Source organism: Electrophorus electricus, chromosome 23 (genome assembly GCF_041902795.1).
Source record: "Electrophorus electricus isolate QZ-2024a chromosome 23, ASM4190279v1, whole genome shotgun sequence".
Lineage (NCBI taxonomy): Eukaryota > Metazoa > Chordata > Actinopteri > Gymnotiformes > Gymnotidae > Electrophorus > Electrophorus electricus.
Window position 1 is genome coordinate 6,930,760 of NC_137519.1, and position 22,784 is coordinate 6,953,543.

Genomic DNA, 22,784 nt, shown 5'->3' on the forward strand with positions numbered 1-22,784 from the left:
GGTCTGTGAGAGAGGAGTAGAGGAGAGTAGTATGGGGAGTGAGGGAGGTCTGTGAGAGAGAGGAGTAGAGGAGAGTAGTATGGGGAGTGAGGGAGGTCTGTGAGAGAGGAGTAGAGGAGAGTAGTATGGGGAGTGAGGGAGGTCTGTGAGAGAGAGGAGTAGAGGAGAGTAGTATGGGGAGTGAGGGAGGTCTGTGAGAGAGAGGAGTAGAGGAGAGTAGTATGGGGAGTGAGGGAGGTCTGAGAGAGGAGTAGAGGAGAGTAGTATGGGGAGTGAGGGAGGTCTGTGAGAGAGGAGTAGAGGAGAGTGGTATGGCGAGTGAGGGAGGTCTGAGAGAGGAGTAGAGGAGAGTAGTATGGGGAGTGAGGGAGGTCTGTGAGAGAGGAGTAGAGGAGAGTGGTATGGCGAGTGTGGGAGGTCTGTGAGAGAGAGGAGTAGAGGAGAGTGGTATGGCGAGTGAGGGAGGTCTGCTTTTGTTTGGTTTTTCACAAAGCTTCTCCTCATGCCATTTTACACCTCCATTGATGCATTTGATGCATTGGTTGACACTTTGAATTGCAGATATCTGATACTCTTGACATTCTCTCTCTCTCTCTCTCTCTCTCTCTCTCTCACACACACACACAGAGGTTATGCTAGGAATTGTCCATTAGTGCGATTTGATTGTGCTGGCAGAAACTGAGAGTTGATATAAATATTTTAGCATCATACCCTCTTGGAAGTCTTTGATGTATTTTGGATGAACAAGCATCTGCACGCGAACCGCTCTACTCTAGTCACCTTCTCAACTCTAGTGTTGACTTTGTATTCTTGTGTTCCTGCAGCACACAGCAAAACTCAGTAGTGATTGCACCGATCTGATACCACGTATCGGAATCAGGTCAATATCAGCAAAAAAGGCTGGATCGGATATCGGTGGAGACATTTTTCAGGACACCGTCACAAATCCAACCTGAAAATAGCACAGTAGTGCTTTGCAGCAGCGCACAGCATGTGATAACAGCCGCGACTAGTTTGAGCACGGATTATACATCAATGTAGAGTTTAACGGTAGCATCTTCACATTAGTGATTAAAATGATTCATTATTATGTTCACTTGCAAATATCCACACACTCACACGCATGTGATGATTTCTACTGCTGTCATTTTGAAAACCCAGTGTGGGGAATAGGTCATCTGTCTTCTATAGTGAGAACATTTAAATGAGACAAAATAGCGTTTTAGCACTGTTTGCTGACATGGATCCATTATTTGTTTATTAATCAAGTCCTTAAAAAAACAAAACAAAAGATGACATTTCCAGTTTGGCTGTGAAGTACAGGAAGTTCAGGGTCGGGGAAAGGAGACACCTGACAAACTGATCCAGAGAGAAGAAAGAATAACGGGACAAGTAAAGCTCTCCCTCTCTACATTCATGAAGTTCATCACTCTATTAGTGTATTCAAAACGTATTGAAAACTGTTGTTTGCCGTTAGCCTGCTGAGTTTTAAGGTGGACTACGCTAACTTAAGCTAACTCTGTCCATAGATTTATTTATGTTTATATCTCAGTAAGAGAGACATTGACTGCATGGCAAGGGAAGAAAAAAATTAAATTAAATGTTTTGTATACAAAGCTTTTTTGCTTTTTACCTTTTTTTATATATATATCTGTTATATCCATGCATATCATCTGTAAAAATAGCATATATATAATGCAGCCCACACAAAAATTCCCCTGAACAACTGAATCACAGCTCCACAACTCTTCCACTGTGGTTTTTACTGAAAAAATATTCAATCATTGTCAAAATGTTCATGACAGTTTGAGCAATTTAGGAACTGTTTAGGAAAACCATTTATCAGCTTACATTTATAGCATGTTTTGAGGTGAAATGGGTAAGTGACACACCCTTTATACCATGTTCAAAAGCAAGATAATCAAAAATGGGTCAGTCAGTGTGGTGCTGACCTATATGTTAGCACAACAGAGTTTGAAAATCCTCAAAAATACCTACTCAGTCAGTCATGTGACATGTTCAGCCAGTCACGTGACCAGACGTAGCTCTGCAACCTGCAGAGATCTACCTGCAACCTGCAGAGAAAGGACATTTAATCATAGGGTGAGCTAGGATGTAGTCCTTATGAGGGAAAGTCACACACCCACGCACACAGAAACACACGCTTGATGCTCTAAGAGACAGCTGTGGTCTGGCAGTCCCTCTTCTGATTCTCTGTGACTGAGCTGTGCACCAGTTGTCAGAGTGACAGTCTGAAAGCAGAGGTGATGTTTGAACTGGTGTGATCTCGCCACAGAAACCACCCCCAAGGTTCTTCCGTTTGTGTCTCAGTTAAAACTAGGGCCGATCCTGGACCAGTAAGATGACAGTTGCGATATGCAAAAACCTCTCACTGTGAGGGGCTGCCAGAGAACCTCTGAGTGGGCCAGTTCAGAGAGGAAAGATCAAAGTTGTTGTTCCACCCTCCGCCCCAGTCATGCATGGCTCTGTCTGATCCTGTCTGATGCAGGGTTTGTGGACTACTGCAGCTTCAGAGGATTTCTTAAATGTTTGGAAAAGTTGTGCATGTGCTTGATTAAAAAAAAACAAAAACTATTCTATGCTGTTGAAATTGGATATATTTCTCATTTGCACTTGTTTACTGAGATTATGCAGTTTTTGTCATAAAATGTTGATGTCTGGTGAACTCATTTTAAAACTACACTTGATTTAATCTCCTTAAATCATGACAGTCTAAAGCTGTGTTGTGGATTTAATGATTTATTTTGAGTATCTGTGTATTAATTTACTCCTGCTCTTAAGTCAGTTTTAAAACTAATGTAATATAACACCTATATATGGACAAGTTATTTTAAATAATGTAATATAACACCTATACATGGACTGGTTATTTTAAATAATGTAATATAACACGTATACCTGGACTGGTTATTTTAAAGTGGCCCTGCCAGTGGGGGAGATGGAGATATTCAAAAGTGTAGTAAAGTACACAAAGTTTCCACAGAATCAGGGCGTGTGTGTGTGTGTGTGTGTGTGTGTGTGTGTGTGTGTGTGTGTGTGTGTGTGTGTGTGTGTGTGTGTGTGTGTGTGTGTGTGTGTGTGATTTAAATCCTAGCGTGTCAGCATTGTTATCTGTTCTTTGAAGCTTTCTCAGTGGTTGGTGCATGTGCTAACCCAGCCTGTGTCCTTTCTCTCTCTCTCTCTCTCTCGCGCGCGCTCTCTCTCTTTCCAGTCCCTCTTCCCAAGGCTGTGATTCCAGCTCTGTGCCCGCCGGCCTCGTCTCGACGATCCATGCAGTCTCCGTACCGCCTGCCTCACCCGCTGCCACCCCTGCCTGTGCGGAAGGGGGTGCGCGGCCGCCGGCCCAAGAGCCAGACCATTGCCATGCTGAAGGCAGCCGCCGAAGCCGCCGCCCAGAGCGCCCAGGTGCAGGGAGGCGTGGGGAAAAGTGCTGACCCCACCCACAGCCACACCCACACCAGCGTTCAGCCCAGGCCGCATAAGAAGAGAGGTCCCAAACCGGGCAGCAAGGTAGGAACCATGGTCCCCTGCATGGAGGTGGGTGGGTGGGTGTAGCATGGTAGGAACCATGGTCCCCTGCACGGGGGGTGGAGCAGGGTAGGAACCATGGTCCCCTGCACGGGGGGGTGGAGCAGGGTAGGAACCATGGTCCCCTGCATGGGGGGGGGGGGGGGGGCACAGCAGGGTAGGAACCATGGTCCCCTGCATGGGGGGGGGGGGGTGTAGCAGGGTAGGAACCATGGTCCCCTGCATGGGGGGGGTGGAGCAGGGTAGGAACCATGGTCCCCTGCACGGGGGGGTGGAGCAGGGTAGGAACCATGGTCCTCTGCATGGGGGGGGTGTAGCAGGGTAGGAACCATGGTCCCCTGCACGGGGGGGTGGAGCAGGGTAGGAACCATGGTCCCCTGCATGGGGGGGGGGGGGGGGGGGCACAGCAGGGTAGGAACCATGGTCCCCTGCATGGGGGGGGGTGTAGCAGGGTAGGAACCATGGTCCCCTGCACGGGGGGTGGAGCAGGGTAGGAACCATGGTCCCCTGCATGGGGGGGGGTGGAGCAGGGTAGGAACCATGGTCCCCTGCACGGGGGGGCACAGCAGGGTATGAACCATGGTCCCCTGCACGGGGGGGGCGGAGCAGGGTAGGAACCATGGCTAGGTGGAATCACAGGTCAGTACTGCAAGGAAGGTTGAGAGGTGCTAGAAATCACAGGTCCATAGGTATAGGGGTGGTGTATGGGGGGTTATTTGAGGTTGTGTATGTGGTTGAGTGTGAGATTGTATGTGTGTGTGTAGGGGGTGGGATGTGTGTATGTGTGTTTCTGCTGTCAACAAATGCTCTAAAATCGATTACCTAATGAAATTGTTAAAAAACCCAGACTTTCCATTCTGAAAATTAATGTTCGATTGTGGGGGGGGTGGGGGGAGGATTTCCCTTGTGAGTTCTCGCGTGAGCCTGGAAACTGCACTGAATGCACTGCATGACAGACAGGAGTCATACAAGGTCACTTTGGGGATTTGAAAATGAAATGTAGGTCAAGCTGAAACAAGTGAATAATTCAACAATAACCATGTGGTAACAATGGCAAAGTTTACAGCTTGGCCGCAGTGTGTGTGTACGTGTGTGTGTGCGTGTGTGTGTACGTGTGTGTGTACGTGTGTGTACGTGTGTGCGTGTGTGTGTGTACATGGATAGGGGGTGAAGTGTGGATGGATGTATGTGTGTGTGTGTAGGGAATGGGATATGTGCATACATAGGTAGAGGTGATGTGTCGGGGTGTGTGAATAGGGGGTGAGGCGTGTGTGGGGGTGTGTGTGTGCATGCGAGTGTGTAGGGGTGGTATAATTATGGGAAAAAGGAAAGCCAGGTTGTCACTGACTGTCTCTCAGGCGATGACATGTTGCTGCATATTTTACATTATTCTACATATTTCTCTCCATCTGTCTCTTAGAGGAAACCGAGAGTCCTTCAGTCTCTATCCAGCACGTCCATGTCCTCTGTCTCAGATGGCAGACTGTCCAGTCTACAGGTGACCAAAGACTCTGGAGTGGTGTCAACAGGTAAAGCCTCATTAATGCTCTCCTCATCCTGCACCTCCTCCTGTCTACATCAGCATGACAGCATCCGCAACAAACAGACCTTTAATGAAGAGGGTGCTCTCACATGGGTGAAATTTTATTCTCAGACACTGATTTCAGAACGAATTTTACAAGCATTTATAGTATTTGGGTTATGTCTTATAAATGACATGCTATTATAAAAATGGTTATTTAAGGTCTTAAATTGGTTATTTAAGGTTGGGATTTCTCATCAGCGTAGACATCTGTCTCCCAACAGGATGGAACAGTGTTTAGGCAGAGAGCAGGAGAATGCCTGTTTGTGAGGACATGTGGATGTGTCATAGATGTATAGAGATATTTATAATGCTTATAAATCTCAAGCACACACCCACAAGTTACTGTCTGCATAGGGTCACCTGTTTTCACCCTGGTTTTCTGTGTGTGTGTGTGTGTGTGTGTTTGCATCCATTTGTATGCGTGCATGTAATTACATGAGTGTGTGCGTATGTACATGCTTGTGTGCACGTGCACGTAAGCACTCCTTTTTCCATCTGAAAAATAACAACAATTTAGCAATAATAAGACGACAAAATTGCTGAACATTTATTTAAATATTTATTTATCGTCTGCATTCAGAGGTGGCCTCACGTGCAAAAGTGAGGGGGGGGGGGTGTTTAGATTGTGATACTAATATCAGGTATCGTGTCCCAAAACAGTCATTTGTAACAGGTTGGCTGTTTACACATTTAAGAGTAAATTCCCAGTGATTGCATAAAATAATTTATGATGTCATAACTTGGGTCTAACTCAAAACTTTTAAATATTCAAAGCCTGCTGTATGTCAATTTTCTATTCGCCATATTTATAAATTCTGAAAGTACTTTCACCAGCACATCAATAGAGTTACAGTAGAGATTTAATGACAGAGCCTGGACGTAAGCAGAATGAAATTCTATTATGAAATTCTATTTTTCTATTTAAAATGTGTGCTGCTCTTATTGGTACAAAAAATAAGTAAATAAATAAACTTCAACCCCTGCTGACAAAAAAACCCCCAACTATCTCACAAACCAGCTAACACGCCTGTCCAGGTCACCAGGGGAGACACGTTTATCATGTTTCATCGTTTCCTGGGTCGTTGTCTGCAGTACAGACAAAATAAACCTTACTTTCAGCATTACTGGCAGCTGCGTCTATAAAGCAGTAAGATGGCTTACATTTTTTCATGTTATGTTTTTTCATGAACAACACTGGCCTTGTTTATTTCGTTCACTGCGTTGTGCCCTCGAATAGCTCACTAGCATTTGTGAAGAACGTCAAATACCAACTTGGTATGGTAGCAGTATCAAGAAATATGCAACAAATATTCAATAACAGTGAGTGTGATAATACAAACGGTGACCAAGTGTATATTAGCACTTCGCAGTAAATGCATGTAACAGACAAGTGGGGTGCATACGTGTGCATATGTCTGTTTGCGCGTGTGTGTGTGTGTGTGTGTGTGTGTGTGTGTGTGTCATGCATGTGTCTTAGCCCCAGTGTATATGTTATCTTCTCTGTGCTTATGCATGTTGCCTCTGCTTTCCTGTAGTGTGCGTGTACGTGAACAAGCACGGAGACTGCGGGCCGCACCTGGACCGGAAACTCATGCTCCAGCTGCCGGATCACTTCGGGCCGGGCCCGGTCAACACGGTGTTGCAGCACGCCGTGCAGGCCTGCGTGGACTGCGCCTACCAGCCCAAAGCCCTCTTCACCTTCCTGCAGTCGCAGTCTGACGGCGGCGAGATCGTGCGAGGTAAGCCAGAGGTGCCCTGCTCCCAGCGCCACCTCACACCCAGCAATGTCGGCCTGGCTCAGCCAAAGACCGGCTTGCTAGGGATGAGCTGAGCGTGCGTAATGAAGACTTTGAACACTTCAATTTTACTTCTTTTTGAAGCACTAGCAAAACATTGGTTTGTGTGTCTGTCTGTATGAAGGCATGTGGAAACTCATGTGTTTGTGTGTTAATAACAGGGAGAAGGGAGAACATTTTTTGTTTTTGGTGTGTGGGTGTGTGTGAAATCCTGTGTGTGCACAGCTGATGTAATTTTGCTGAAGGTAATGAAGAATGACATGTCTCTGTAACTTGGTTTGGTCTGTTTGATTGGGGCTGTCCCTAGAGGCCGTGTGTGCGTGTGTGCGTGTGTGTGTGTGTGTGTGTGTGTGTGTGTGTGTGTGTGTGTGTGTGTGTGTGTGTGTGTGTGTGTGTGTGGGGCAGTGGCTGTGTTGGTGAGGCCATCTGCTGTGATGGACTGACTAATTTATCCAGACCCTCACAAAGGAAGGCTGGGATCAGCAACAAAGACACCCTCCTTATTCGGACATCCAGGGGAAGAGCCTCTCTAACCAGTCCTCTATAGCAACACTGGCTGTTGTAATGCTTGCGTGCTATTGTTGCATTCAAAAACAAGCAGAAGAAATTCATGGAGGGGGTGTATCGGGGTCACGCTAAGCTTTACAGATGCATTATAACTTTTTCACAGCATTTAGTTATGTTGCAATGCTTGTTGCAATTTCTCCCTCTAGATTTCCTCTTTGATTCAAAATTTCTCTCTCGGGGTCCCCCGTCCTTCTGCCTTTTCACTCTCTCTCCTGCCCCGCCCCCCTCCCCCTCCCCCACCCCTCTCAGTTCGTTCGGATGGAGGGATCCACTATGTTAAGCTGCCTCGTGCCCCCAGTGCCTCATTTGTGCTGCGCTTCCTGGAGACTCTGTGCCACCACCTGCAGTGTGACAGTCTCTTCAGCAGTCAGCCATTCAGCCCCCTCCACACCAACACACATGGCACCTACGACAGCGGCAAGTCAGGTACACGTCTGCCTGGGTCCCGGGGACATGCCCTGTGGGTGCGCAGGCTCGGGGTAGCTGGGCGGGTCGGGGGGCGAGTTACGGAGAGGGGAGAGTGAGTGAGGGAGAAAGGGGGTTACTCCAAGCTGCACAGTCTGGTTTGATTAGTTTGTTGCTATATGGAAAAATACACTGCACTGATTATTACCATTAGCCACTGAATAATTAATCTAGGAGGCTCTCACATGTTGCATCCTTCATATGGTAAAAGGTTTTGAGTTGATGGTGTTGAATACTGGTATTGGCTTAAAACAACTGCAGCATCGCACAGTTTCAATAGTTCCAGCCCCTTCTTTGCTGTGAGCTCGTTATTAAGATCGAGATGGTGACATATCCAACAACAGTGTGGTTATATGTTTACTTATTTATATAACAAGACACCGTCACAAAGTAGCTTAGAGTTTAGATCCCCCGAGAAGGGCACGCCAAGGGTGACCGTGCTGAGGGAAACCTCCCTGAGACAGCATGAGGGGGAGATATGTTGAGGAGAGTCCGACTGTAAAGAGGAGGCTGTGCGCCATAGTCTCTTTTTTGTAAAAAATAAATAAAGTTGCTTATGGATGACAAAAAGAGAATATCAGAATTTTCTCTCATTACAGGATTATGGGTAGAAAAACTTTATCATTATAGTCTGACTGTCAGCACAAGTGTGATTGCACAGTCCGTCATGGAATTTGGTCATTTGAATCCATCTGCTGCACCTCGTACTGTTTGACATGCGCTGAACATATAAGACCACTGCAATCACACGGTGTAAAACTGACTTTACATATACAAATTGATTGTCATGAATCAGGTAGGATTTAGACCAGTGACCTGCCATATTTCCCAAAACCTTAGTTAGATCTCAATGCTTATCTAGTAGAATGTACTCTTTGTTGTAACAGAGCACTGATCTCGAGTACAAGTCTAGAGATGCTGCTGTGGTCAGAGGGCAGTAATTGATTATTTGGCCTGAGAGGTTTAAAGGATAATTTATCCCATTTGAATGCTTCCTATTGTCCCATTATCTTGGCTACTGAGCTGCAACATTATATAATGATCTCAGTGGTAAAGGGGAGGTTTGATGGCGTCCTAGGGAACCTTTGATGAGCACCTAGGCACCAAGAGGGGACCTAGGCATCAAGTTTCTTAATCAGTTCGGGTATCTCTTTGAGGTAATGTGCAGGTATTTGCTCTAGTACATATGCAAATGCTTTTAAACATCAATGAATTATACTTGGTCAATCTGATGGAACTGAACAGAGGATTCAAATTATATCCATAAATTATTATACCAGGGCACAGTAATGATTTACAAACAGACAGTTGCTCATGTGTGTCATGGACCGCAATTGTTTTAATTTGCTGTCTTTTCCCGCAGTGAAGGAAGAGACGTCAGAAGCCGTATCTATAGCACAGGGTAGGAGACGCTTCACCAAAGACTCCTCCTCTTATAATGCCCCGATGACAGCAAAGCCGCAGAGAACAGACAGCCACACTCTAGAAGGTATGCTCACGAGTGGTGCCTGTCCGCCTGCTCTTTTGTGCGCTCACATTTTAGTGCGGCAGACGTGCAAACAGATATTCACTTGTCACAGGCTCGCAGATTTGTTTAATAGGAGCTGTGCCAGAAGATGTGTTCCACTTGTGGAAGTGGCCCCAGATCAGAGAACTAGGACTTCAGTAGACCTAGCAGGCCTCAGCATTAGGCACATGCTTAAAGGTTCATTCCACTAAGCAATGCTACAGTGGCTAAACCTGAAGCTCAAGCTGCCAGTTAGCATGATGTCAAGCTAGTAAAAAAGTACAGTTAGCACAATGTGTTAAATAGCACAGTTTTGCTAAAAGGCAGTTAACATGTTTCACTTAAAAAGCACAGTTAACACTATGTTTCATTTAAAAAGCACAACGAACATTGTTTTTGCACTAACAAATCCAAATTTTGCGCCAACAAGTCAACAAATAGTTGATTTCAGTATGTTTATAATCTGACAAGCTTTTTACACCCTCTAGCCGCATTAGCGCGGTGGGGTTAAACCATCGCTTTGACTGAGCTAAATTTTGCAAGGTCGCTTGACAGCATAGCGTGCCACAGAGGTGAGCAGCTGGCACGTTCTTAGGCAGACGCCTTCTGTGGCTCTTACAAGAGGGATCTTGCAGTGTTCTTGTGAGCAGAAGCACTCGAGTTAATTGGCAGGATGGAAAGGTTCCCGCTGCTGCAGGGTCCTGTGGCAGGAGTTCAACGCTTCTGTTCACTCCCCCATTAACCACTCATCCATTGCACATGATTAAAGCTCTCCCCATGCCTAATTAAAGAGCCTGTGTCGTTAACCAGTTAAATGCCTAAGACACCGCAAGACTATTGTAATTTATTTTGTGCTGCTGGTGAATTTAAAGTGGTGGTTTATAAGTAATTTGGTCATCTAGGTACGGTGTGTGCGTGTTTGTGTCAGCCAGACACAGCTGTAAGCCAATTGATGTGTATTGTGTCAGGTTTGTGTGTGTGTGTGTGTGTGTGTGTGTGTGTGTCTGTGTCTGTGTGAGTGTCTGTGTGAGAGAGAGGTTTTTAAATAATGCTTTGAAATGCTTAGTGCACAGTGTGAATGTTTCGTCTCTCTTGTGCCACTGGTTTTCAGCTCCCTTAAAACGGGCTGCTCTTCCACATAGTGTGGTGTCTGCAGGGTTGTGGTGTACCTCATTATGCCTTAAGTGTGTGCTCCAGCGTGCCCTTAAAAGTGCCCTTCCCTCTCACTCGCCCAATTTCTCTGCTCCTTCTGAGCAGAACCCCTCCCCCACGCTGAAGATGGCTCTTCAACAGAGCAGCTTTTCTCCGAGGGGCCTATGGACACAGGAGCTGCAGCGTCTCGGCCCCCTGCTCTGCGCAGCACCTCAGAGTACCGCAGCCCAGCTGGAAGCAGCCCACACTACACGTCCCAGCCTCCCCTTCTGCGCCGGGTCACCTCCAACCCAGCTGAGCTGGCTGCCGCACGCACCCTCAGACGAGTGGAAGGTACGCTATGTAAGAGAGCTTCACTTTCCAAATGTTTACTTTTGCAGGCTTGAAGCTACCTGCTGGTGGCACTATTTATGCCATTTTTGTGTTTGTGTGTGTAAATTAAAAGTTCCAATGTCCTTATTCTGGGTGTTTTACTAGTCTTGATGAAAAAGTTCCCTCTAAATTTGGTCAGTTGCTGGAGACCTTCCAAATAGCTACTTCTTTTGGGACAGTGAAGACTTTAGAAGGTTTAATACTCAGCAGTGTGTGGCGAATTTGTGGCCATTCAGAGCCATCGCTTACTGTGCATAAATTTTGGCATTGAAGGTGGAGCCCCTGTAGGTCCTTTTAGTTGCTCCTGGATACTATTTTGGCCCCAGGATAAATGCCTTTTTAACCACCATGCAGTAATACTAAATCAGCCTAAAAACCTGCTGACATTTACACCCCCCAAATAATCATCCATTTAAGTCCAAACAGCATTTGAAGTCTAAGAGAAACATAATTACTCATTTAGCAGAAATGTGCATCAGTGCTCGCTCTTTCTATATCGCACAGATTGAGCCTTAGCCCTGGTTACAGCTAACATGGCTGTGGAATACTGGTGGCATAACTCCAGTTTTAATATATTTTATCAAGTGAAATTTATTTGTATAGCACTTTTTACAACAGCCATTGTCATAAAGCAACTTTACAGATGTCTGGGTTCAAGCCCCCAGTGAACAAACCAAAGGTCGCAGTGGCACAAAACCTTTCTAAGAGCATGAGGAAGAAATCTCGAGAGGAACCCATCCTCTTTTGTTTGCTACTGGGCACCACAACAGGACCAAAATAAGTAATAACGAGCAAAATAAGCAGCAGAATACTTGTCTGGGTTCTTAGAAGTTCTGGTGTGGGATTTATAAGTGTAAGTGTGGCTGAAACCCATATGGTGCGGGACCAAGTAAAGAACAGCTTTGTGAGTATTCAGTCTAGTGGATTCCAGTCAGCGTAGAGCCTTCTCAGTGACTGGGGTGGTGGTGGAGAAGTCGGGGGGGTAGAGGCGTGAGAAGCCACAGCAGGGGAAGTTGGGAGGGAGGAGTCACAAAAGGAGAAGGAGGCATGACCCAGAAACAGAGGGTAGGTTATTAGGCATGGTCAAATACTCAAGCGTGTACAATTTACATATATATAATGTGCAAGGGGGGATTATATAGCCAGACATGAGAGCTTCCTGGAACATCAGCACTCCACTGCTGAGAGACAGAAGTGACGGTGTCATCGTTATCCATAACTCTCAATGTCCATGAACCCACACATCTACACCGTAACCTAAAATGAGAGGTATTGAATAAAATGCCTGAGTAAACAAAGAGATTTTCAGCCTTGCCTTAAATATTGAACATTGGCATGTCTTTGTTACCTTCTGGCTATATAGTCCACCCTTGCACATTTTTTTATATATATAAAAAATTGTGTGTGTGTGTGTGTGTGTGTGTGTGTGTGTGTGTGTGTGCGTGCGTGCGTGCAAATATTGAGTCCTGAACATTGGTCCACAGCTTGGGAACTTTAAAGGAAAACACTCTGCTCCCTGAGGTAGAGTTCCTTGTTCTAGATGCTAATAAAATAAAATAACCTTTTGATCTAAGCCAATGTGGTGGATCATAATATACCAAGAGTTTGCTAAGGCACTGTGGGGCAAGACAGTGTTTTGTAGGTCATTAGATTTTATAATCAATACTGAATTTTACTGGCAGCTAATGCAGCAGAGCTTAGATAGGAATAACATGATCAAACTTTCTAGTTCTAGGAAGAACTCTGGTTACTGCATTTTGAACCCACATTTTAGAGTTTGCATTTGCAGTTAGTGGTACAAACAGATAGTAAAGCATTAATAAGGCATTACAGTAGTCCAATCTGGAAGCAATAAAAGCATTGACTAGCCTTTCTGCATCATCTAATCTTTGCAATATTCCTGAGGTGGGGAAAGGCTGTCCTAGAAAAAAATATTTACATAAGCTTCAAATGAGAGACTGAGATCCATAAATACCAAGATCGTTATATATGGTCTAACTGGGAAACCATTAAGGTTTGTTTCATAGTCAGAAAGCTTGCTTGATCCTGTCTGCTGGTGAGCCTAATAAGAGCACTTCTGTTTTGTCAGAATTGGGGGAGAGAATGTTTCTCAACATCCAGTAACAGATGTCCTTTACATATCCCACAATAATATTAAAAGGCCCATGTCATAAAAAACTCTGTTTCCCTTGCTTTATTGAAATAACGAATTTCGAAGTGATATTTAAATATTGTTAGAGTTTCAAAACACAACATTCACTCCCCAAGTCCACGTAGTCCATGTATGGAATCTAAGCTGCAAAATCATCTTGTTTTGAAATGTCACAGGAACAAACTTATTAACCCACCTCTGCCTATTCAGCCTAAAGCAGTGTAACCCTGCCAACTTGCACTTACAAAAAAAAGCTTTCAGGTGCTTATTTGAAGGAGGCACAGTACAGGGCAGCCAATCAGAACAGAGCTCATTTATCATATCTTAAACATGCAACAGTAATTTATCCCTTAATTCAACAGGATAAAGAGAGGTTGGAAAATGTTTTTGGAACATAAACCCAAATAAAACTCTGGAAAAAAAAGAAGAAAAATATAAGACCATTTTTAAGTTGATATTTGTCTTCTGGTTTGACTGATGCATATAACGGCGTAGCAGCAGAAACTAGCAATGTGTTTACAAATAATTTTACCCAGAGGTAGCATATATTAAAAAAAAAAAAAAGCAGGGGTCCTAGAACAGACCCTTATGGGCTGTAAGGTTCCATCACTGGTTAACAAATAGACTGAAATTGTACAAAGGGATAAAATGTAATCATTTGCGCCGCTGTTGCCCTCTGCTGTAATATTCTGCACAGATGGATCACATGCCTTTGTGGCCTTTGTAATGTGATTAGCAAAGCTGCTGGCTGAGTCACCACTCTGCCCTTAAAAGGCCCTTTAATGCTGAACTATGTTTCAAGCTAGTTCAAGATATTGGTAAAAATAAGCATAAACAATAAAAGGAGACATCATTTCAGAACAGTTTGCCATTGTTGTTGAACAGTATGCCAGTCTTGTGGAAGGTGGTGTGAGGTGTTAAGTAACATTTTTGTGTGTGTGTGTGTGTGTGTGTGTGTGTGTGTGTGTGTGTGTGTGTGTGTGTGGTCAGCTGCAAGCTCTACCACTGGTCCCGAACACCAGGCAACAGAACGAGAGGCATCCAATAGGAGCCCATCCTCCTGGAGTATAGAGGAAGTGATGCAATTTGTGCGTGACGCTGACCCTCAGGCACTAGCTCCTCATGCTGAGCTCTTCAGAAAACATGTGAGCATCATTTTGTGTTCTCTCAAAAGATCTATAACATCTGACAGCAAACCACTTCAGTATACATATGAAAACTGCAGTATACATATGAGGAGAACTGTCAGAGACTGCATAAGAAGCAACTTAACTGAGAATTCTCACCATCTGCCAAGCAAGCTGTTACTGGAATCTTTTGAATAGCTGCATTACTGGCTCATGGTTCAGCTCATTCAGTGCTCTGAACAATAAATCACCTCCTGACCCAGCCTTGATCAGCTGTTGAATTGTTAGTCTACAAATTTTTGACCAACCATAATGTGTGTGTTTTCCAGTGAGCAACCACAGCATACTTATTTGAAAGTCTTTAATTTCTTTCTACAAATCCTCTGTATGGTTTTGTTTTCCCAGGAGATTGATGGCAAGGCTTTAATGCTCTTGCGGAGTGACATGATCATGAAGTACATGGGTCTGAAACTGGGTCCTGCCCTCAAACTCTGCCATCACATCGAGAAACTCAAACAGGGAAAACAGTAGCAGGCTTGTCCTGAGCACGGCACAAACATGCACGCTCCAGCAGGGGGAAGCAGACTGCACCAAGTTCCCTCCGAGTTTGAGCCCATGAAGAGTAAAGATATACGGGACAGGTTTGGATAGAGCTGGCGCAAAGCTGCACAGTCTGCTTGGGCATACGCCAAAAAATGATGTTGTCAAAAATTTAAGAGGTTCCACAAGTCCAAAAAATGCAGCCAGCCAAGGTTTGAACGTTGTAAAACCAGCAGCAACAGCCATAAACCAGTATTTCACATCGCCAAAGTCTCTGCACATGTGGGAGTTTGACAAAATTGCAATTCTAGCAGAGTGTAGAGTTCTTCTCAGGTCAGGGGGGCAGAATGCTCTTCTCAGCACATAGGCATCATCTTCACGGCCAATCATAAACCACCGCCAACGACCTCAGCACCTCCTTTCATGAGAAGGACAGTCACAGAGAGCAGTGGACAACCATGGACTCAGCTGAATCCCAAAGGATTTCTTTGTCTTATGCATAGTGTTCTTATTCTGCGTATACACAGAGGCAGAGCTTTGATGGCTGTTCATAATGACATACACGGTCTGCTTTCCCTCACTGCTAAAGACTGGAGAGAGATCTCAGTTACAGCTTCAGTTAGTAAACCATTATGTGGTATTCAGTAGGGACCAACTTGACTCTTTAGTTTTGAATAACATTAGGTACCATTATTTGCAATCATAAATCAAAGTGCTAGTATCGCGGATGTGTTAAATATTTTACAAACCTTTTTCCATCTGTATTTAGCAAGGTTCTTTTGGGATTAGAAACAACCATACAAACTATTTATTATTGTCAAAGGTCTCTTGTTTTATCAGTTACATCTTTAGTACCACCAGATATACCTGATTTTTGCGCATGACACTTCAAACCAAAATAACATTTTGGTACAAAAGCAGTTAAAGCGAAACTGAAACAGTTGCTATTATTTATTGTTCAAAACTATACTCAGGTTACTGATGTTTTTCTTCTCTTTATTAGCAACTTGCAAAATTATGCCATCATTTCCCCGTATGAGAAATTCTGGTGTGTTAAATGTACATATACAAATCATCCGTGTGTCCTCATACAACTTAGCTTGTGAAATGCGGGTCAAAGGCACCTAAGAGCTCTGTGTAGACCAGCTAGAGTGAGGATTTGTTTCATTACTTCATTCACTCAGTTCATAATATCAGAACCATACCACGGTTCCCGAAGCCAGCCCTGAGCTAACCAACAGACACTGGCAGATACCTACACTGCATTTCAGTATGTGTGGTGTGACCTGAAGGCCTGTTTTGTTACCATAGAAACTAACTGGCAATTTTTGATTGGGCTTGTAGCTCATCATTTCCACCTGACTATCTGTGAACAACGTCTTTTTGTTTTGTTTGGATTTGGTGCTCACACTGGGTATTCCTAGCAACCCCAAGATCTACCATTTTTGCTACTTGTATGTTTCTGCATGCTGTGCCAGATATGTTGTCATATTTCTGTGTGTTGATGTTTCGAACATTTAATCATTTATTTAATGCATAGAAACCTCTCATTTTTTATGTTTGTTAAGCTTGTTACTGCAAGTTTTGTTGATCGGACAAAATTGTACTTTTTAGGGGAAAAGATTTTCTGACTTTTTTTTTCTAGATCTTAAAACATCCTTTAGACTGTGACTCTCAGGTTCAAGTAGTTTTCATTAACTGAAACACTTTTCTACAGTGTCATAAATATTTGCATTTAAAATATCTTTTTTCATATTTTATCATGTCAGTGGAAGAAACTTGCCTCACCAGGTACTCTAATATGAAAACAATGCTCAATTTTATTTGCCCTCATTTGAATAATACTGCCAATGCGAGTACACCTTTTTTATTAAAACTTATAAGAATGTTGTTTGTGCATTGCTGTTTTTTTCACCAGAACATATGTACACACACACTTACACCAAGGAAAATCCACCTTTGATATCTTGAAGAGAAAAAGAAGGTATTCAGCTCATTTAAACATATAGAATTCATAACCATTATGTCTTCCGTTTGTATAACTAAATGCAAGTAAGCAAACAGAAGCATAATCTCACTCATATCTTCATGGAGAGGAATCAGAGGTGTGCACATTTTAGCCAAGCTGGCTTGTCTTCACATGATGATTGTTGATGGGGTGACTGTTTATGGAGTGAGGGATCGCCCTCCTCAGCTGTATCATTTTGTTCTTTAGGAAGTTATCCTTGGCTGATTTACTACTGTCTCACTAAATATGGCAGGTGCGTTCCCTGGGGGTCCCTGTCCTGGGGTCCTGCTGCTGTGGCCTGGCAGCTTTGTGGTGCTCTTTCTGTAGTGGTGTTCCATTGTCCATTCATACTGCATGCCATCTTCTACATTAAAGTCATGGGTCACGTCTTTGTGGATACATAAGAGGTCAAATGACTCGCTTTACACTTGTTGAATTCCTTCCAAATTTTGACTTGCTATCACTGCATGAATCTGTGCATGGTTTGCAAGATACGGACAGGTCCAAAGCAGAATCCTGCAGGACAGAACACTGAAGTTGCTTGCTTTGAATGGGAGTGGCCTTAACTGAGAGGTCAAGCACTTCCTCCTGAGGAACTGAAGAGGGATGCAGCATGGGTAACTGCAGAAAACAACAGCCAGTGTTTGGGCTGTGGGTGCTCATGGAAATACTAACATCTGTTGCAGTCTGAGTGCTTTTGGTTTTTTTCATGTTAGAAACTGGGATTGGGATTGGGATTGGGATGGGCAGGGGCACTGGTAAAGGGACAAGGAGAGGATAAGGCACTAGCAAGGTGGCAGGAGGAACAAGGGAGACGAGTTGGGAAGCAGGATGCAGATAGGGCAGAGCTGATTCTGGATGGAAGAAGGTTTCACTGACAGGATTCAGTGGTGATTTAGTCCCTTTGCAGGCTGAGGAGACACAGTTTCTAAGGTTGGAATAATGTTCTTGAAAAGCAGCAGCAAGCTCAGAGGTGTGTGAAGGAGGACTGTCAGGTGCTGGAGAAGAGAGGTTGGATTTTCTGTCAGTATGCCAAGGCTGACGCGACGGCACTGATGTGGACTGTAATATTACATCATGTCCTGGCAGGTTCTGAAGGCACTGCTGTTCTGGGATCAAACATGACGACTGGGCAAGAGGCTGGGAGCTTATATACTGCACCACTGACTGATCTAAGATCATTGGTATAGAGCGGGCCCCTGGACAGGGTGTGATGACCGATGTGGCTAGTGTTTGACTAACGTGGGTGTCTGCTCCGACTGCCTCCTGCAGATGAACAGGCAGTGTAACTGGACTGCCCCCAAGGCAAGCAGGCTGTAGCAGAGAGGCTGTCATTCTGAGAATGGAAGCCACTAGAGGCTCTGAGAGGAGAGCAAACAAGGCAGTGTCTTCAGCTGCCACTTCTGAAGCAAAGCCTGTGTTTGAATTGCTGCTCCATGTCTGTGAAGAGAGAGTCTGTGCAAAGCTGTCTGAAGTCTCTGCTTCTTCAGATGTTTGACTTCTGATCTGTCCGTTGCTATGGGTCTTGCTGTGAAGTTCTTCCATGGCAGTCTCTCCAAGCATTCACAAACAGAGAGCTTTCTAGAAAAGAACAGAATGGGTGATCAATCAAATATATACCATCAGAAATTCCAGAAAACTGATTTCAGACTTGGAACCACTTTATTCGCCCATACTTTTCCGGAAAAGGAATTTGCTTTGGCATGATGGAAACTGCTGATTTGTTTGTGCCTTTCTAGATAAAGGAACTAATGTAGAAAAGGTATATAAAGCAGATCAGTTGTGTTTTTAACTACAGGTTAACCTGTGAAATACTGCCTTTGCTAAACCAAAAGCGTGTAATGAAAAGGCTCTGGTCTTCATTCAGGTTGTCTCCTGCACAGCCCTGCAGAGAGTCCACAGAGATCATTCTCATCACTGAACCTGCTTGTTGATATAGTTCAGACAAAATTAAAACAAAGCTTTTTTTTTTATACCTAAGGAATATTAACAGGACTTATGGCAGCATATAAAAAATGTACGCAGAACTACACTAAGGATTGCCACACAGTAAACATCAAATCTACTGCAAAACTTAAGAGTTTCAGTTTATGGGCATTGATAAGAAAGTATATGAACTTTGTAACCCCTTACACTTATGTTTATATGCAGAATTAGAATTCTGTTTCTGTTTGTCATTGATAAGCATAAAGTATAATTACCCAACATAGATGCTGCAGCAATCAAACATAAATCAATAGGACACTTTAAATGAAGCTAATTTCAGAACTGATGGGAGGTGCTCAGCTGCTGATCTGAACCCATGAAACCTGAGAGGCTATCCTGACCCCCACCCCTGTGGTTAAAATCTCCATCACAGAAGGTTAGGCTCAGGGTAATAGGCCCATACGCAGCTGTGTAAGCTGCATATTCATATGAAAAGCCTGAAAGGGCAGTGGTGAAGCTCTGAAAATCAAACACACACACACACAAACAGAGAGAGAGAGAGAGAGAGAGAGAGAGAGAGAGAGAGAGAGAGAGAGCAATAAAGTAGAGGATAAATGAAAGATGATTTCAAGGACAATTTTTCATGTGGTCCTACAATGCTTTCCATGCACATTGAAGGGTCTGTAATTAAATTAAAATAAAAATCCTATTTAGCTATTGACATGATTATTTTCACCTTTTATCCAAAATGAGTTTTTCTTGGTTTTGCTCATTGATATGTCAGTATAGCTGCTGAGATTGGCGCTTTTGGATATACAAACGCACTTTAACATAAATGTCTCAAACTGAAATAACAGGATGCCCTTCTAAACACTGCAATTTCATATACAGTTATGTTCTCTCAGACCAGACCTTTGCTGCATGCATGGCCTAACCAATGAAAATATATCAATAATCAATTAGAATTTCAAGCATTTCTTTAAACCCTTGGAAAACAAGTGTAACTCTCTCAGCACTATGAATTTTACTTTATGGGCCTGAGAAATGTTAAACAGCCTGCCAAGAAATCCAAAATAAAGTGCACACATAAAAAATACTCTTTAAATGGCAATTTGGTGTTGGGAAGCTCACTGACTAAGCTGAAGATTTATACATGCTATGAAGAAACTGTGCCATAAAACAATTTCAATGATTCAGCATTTCCAAGCACACCTTGTACCTGCCAGGAAGACATGGATTTATTTTCAGGCTTTTTTGGTTCACATCTCTTCCCCAGAATAACTGCACAGGACTTCAAACATCTCTTTTTAAACTTAACAAAGGAAATAAGCAGAAATAGTGTTTTTCAACTGCAGGAACTGGCCTGCTGTTGTGTCTGTCCACTTCATAAAGGACCCATAATAACTATCTCATATAGCATTTAAATATTGTCCTGCACATTTTTGAAATGACTTCTTGTTTCCTTAGCGCTTCCTCGATGCGATGGGTGACATGTTTATTCATGTGTTGTGAATCTTTTATTCCTGTGCTCTTTATACTTGACTCACACTGTGTGGCTCATCCTGCAAGGCATCACGTGAGACATATAGGAGAGTAAATATCAGCACGAGGACGGAGTCTGTGTGAGTGCAGGTTATGGCTTCTGTGTGCACATTCACATCTAGAGCACAATCAAACTGGCTCTGCACTGGTTGTATATCACTGTGGGCTCTAACCACCTCCAACAGAAACAAGGCCTGTGTGGGACTGCAATGCAATAACGAAATTCGAACAAAAAAGGAAACCGGAGTCTCCAGTAATATTAGAGGCTGTTTAAACAAGCCCTGCGCTAGTGCGGCAGTCATGTAAAGTTCTGTGTGGTGCTTATTCAGGCCAGCCTGAGCCACATTCAGGGGACAGAAGGACCCCACACTTCAGATGGCTCAGCACGAGGTCCTACTGTAGGGAGTGGATCTTGAGTGCTTCAAACAATATCTAGCAACAGAAATATAAAAAAGCACGGTTTCAGTTCCAAAGTGTGCAGAAACAACCAGAATCATCATCCTATGTCATTCAGGAGTGTTTCTCATCAAATAATAGCTTGCTTCTGACAAGTTTGCCTTCATTATCGAAGCCCCACTGATTTAACTTGCCATGTAGAGTTTAAACGTCATCCACACAAACTAACACGTACAAAGCTCAGAGTTCGCTTGCTGATTCTACACATGGAGTACAGGGACAAGTGTTCCAGATGGGCAGGAAGAGGACGCTGAGCGATGGATATGAGCGAGCGCGCTTCCTCAGAGCCGTGCTCCAGGGTTCTACTAGTGTCCCTCCGGAGCCTGCCCTTAATGGGCCAAGTGTGATGTATGTGGAACTTAATTGCCTTCATGTGGAAAGCCACAGGGCCAACCCCAGAGAGGATATGCCGTTTAGAGAAGATTAGGAGTGAAAAATGACCCTTTATGGTGGGTTAAACATGTAAGGAGCAGCAGTTATATCATAAATGTAATTACACTGGGCAGAGACTGACATGGATATGATGTCACACGTAGGCAATGCCATGCCACGTTGAACCTTAAGAGACCTGTAGTACTGATAAACTGAGTAAGTTAACACTGTTAGTAGCTAATCTGCTCTCCAGTAAATGTATACTTAAAAATAAAGCGTAATAAAGTCAAGCAATACAGAGCAGACGCGAGAATCAGTTTAAAGTCGGTCACTATTCACTCATCCATGCATAACTGACAATAATACTCAGAGGCGAACACAACTGCTGTGCATAAACACATACCAGTGGGTAAACCAAAGATGAGGTAATTCTATCTTAAACATAACTGAGCTCAAAAACAGCCCTCCCACATTTGGCAACCTCGACGGTGCAAATTCGTGAAAAAGGCTCAGTCTGACCCAGTGTGTTGGAAACGTGACTGCGCGCGTTAGAAAGAGAAATGCCTCTGTAAAATGTACAGAGACCAGGTTGAGTTATTTACTGTTGCCAACGTGCTTCTGTGGAAACAACCAGGCTCAATGCCGTGGCCTTAACCATAATGACTTCCCCATTTCAGCCGCGTGTTCTGCGCCTCTTCCAAAGTCGAACTTTTACACGCGGTCAACGAATCCATTGAGGAAAAGCTCAGAACTGCGACAGGCAGCTATCTGCGCTCAGTATAACAGTGAATGAAAGGCCATTAACGTCAGTAAGAACAAACACTCTTAACACATTTAAAAACGTCCCTTTTAAACAAAAATCATCGCATGGGTAAGCGCTGGCTTGTTATTTTAATTTAATATAATACAGTGCATTATCAAATTACTGTCATTCGTGAGAGGTTTTAGTCCAGTAGCCTATTAAATACTGAACTATACTGTTTCAATCGGAGTTTTAAAGGGTTGATTATGAATTATTAATTTATTAATTTAGTTCGATTTAATCATTTGGTGGTGCATTTGTGGTGTATATAAGCTGTTCTTTTATACTTTTTCGTACATTTTATATAATTTTCGTACGAAAATTATATTTACAAAATGTTTATCTTACCAGCTTGCTTGTTTGATCTGGTTTTTCGTTCTTTTGCGTAATAACAACGACCAACAATAGTTTATTAAAACGGCGGATTCTGCTATGTGATAGAACGTGATAATACATATTTTAGCCTACTTGTCGCGCAACTGACTCCCATACGTCAATCGTGGCACATTTAAAACGTAGCCTAACTCTACAAGTGTTGCCTATACTTTCTGAAATGTTTCTCCTCTAATCAGTGGAATAAAGTTCTCCCATCTAATCAGATATCATCTAGTAGTTATCAATCCAGTCAAGGTCTTACCTGATTCTCCCCAGTGTACCTCAGTTCAAACCTGCTCCCCGCATCAGCCGGCTACAGGCTTTCTGTGATACAACGTATGTTTTGTTATGAACTCGCACTTCAGGCTTGTCCCCGTTCTGTATCACAATTCAGTGCATCAATAACCGCCTTCTTTCATCCTGTACAACCGGGGAAGCGTCGTGACTGAACAGCTGCGCGCAGCCCTCCCCAGCAAAAATGGTGTGGCATG

General features: G+C 43.7%; 2 protein-coding genes across 3 annotated transcripts in view; one reads left to right on the plus strand and one right to left on the minus strand.

Annotated features, from left to right (window-relative positions):
• The window catches only part of scml2 (Scm polycomb group protein like 2), a 32,578-nt gene extending 15,807 nt beyond the window's left edge, over positions 1-16,771 (plus strand). The window contains exons 8-15 of one of the 2 annotated variants that reach the window (XM_081706439.1): positions 3,233-3,531; positions 4,970-5,078; positions 6,670-6,873; positions 7,747-7,923; positions 9,326-9,451; positions 10,727-10,963; positions 14,136-14,290; positions 14,678-16,771. In XM_081706439.1, coding sequence (XP_081562565.1) covers positions 3,233-3,531; positions 4,970-5,078; positions 6,670-6,873; positions 7,747-7,923; positions 9,326-9,451; positions 10,727-10,963; positions 14,136-14,290; positions 14,678-14,803 — 1,433 coding nt within the window. In that variant the 3' untranslated portion in view covers positions 14,804-16,771. The remainder of the gene's footprint in view (positions 1-3,232; positions 3,532-4,969; positions 5,079-6,669; positions 6,874-7,746; positions 7,924-9,325; positions 9,452-10,726; positions 10,964-14,135; positions 14,291-14,677) is intronic. The other variant, XM_035520732.2, reaches the window with a different exon arrangement.
• A 66-nt stretch (positions 16,772-16,837) lies between these two features.
• Positions 16,838-22,779, minus strand: si:ch211-161f7.2 (uncharacterized). The gene is made up of 2 exons (XM_027011424.3): positions 22,556-22,779; positions 16,838-18,401 (listed from the first exon to the last, which is right to left on the minus strand). Exon 2 carries the CDS (start codon positions 18,381-18,383, stop codon positions 17,229-17,231), a length of 1,155 nt encoding a protein of 384 aa, XP_026867225.2. The 5' UTR covers positions 18,384-18,401; positions 22,556-22,779; the 3' UTR covers positions 16,838-17,228.
• Positions 22,780-22,784: the final 5 nt, after the last annotated feature.

What these genes read in the sequence shown, in the direction of transcription:
- si:ch211-161f7.2 (XM_027011424.3), bottom strand. Translation starts at nt 18,383, where the DNA reads ATGCTTGGAGAGACTGCCATGGAAGAACTTCACAGCAAGACCCATAGC.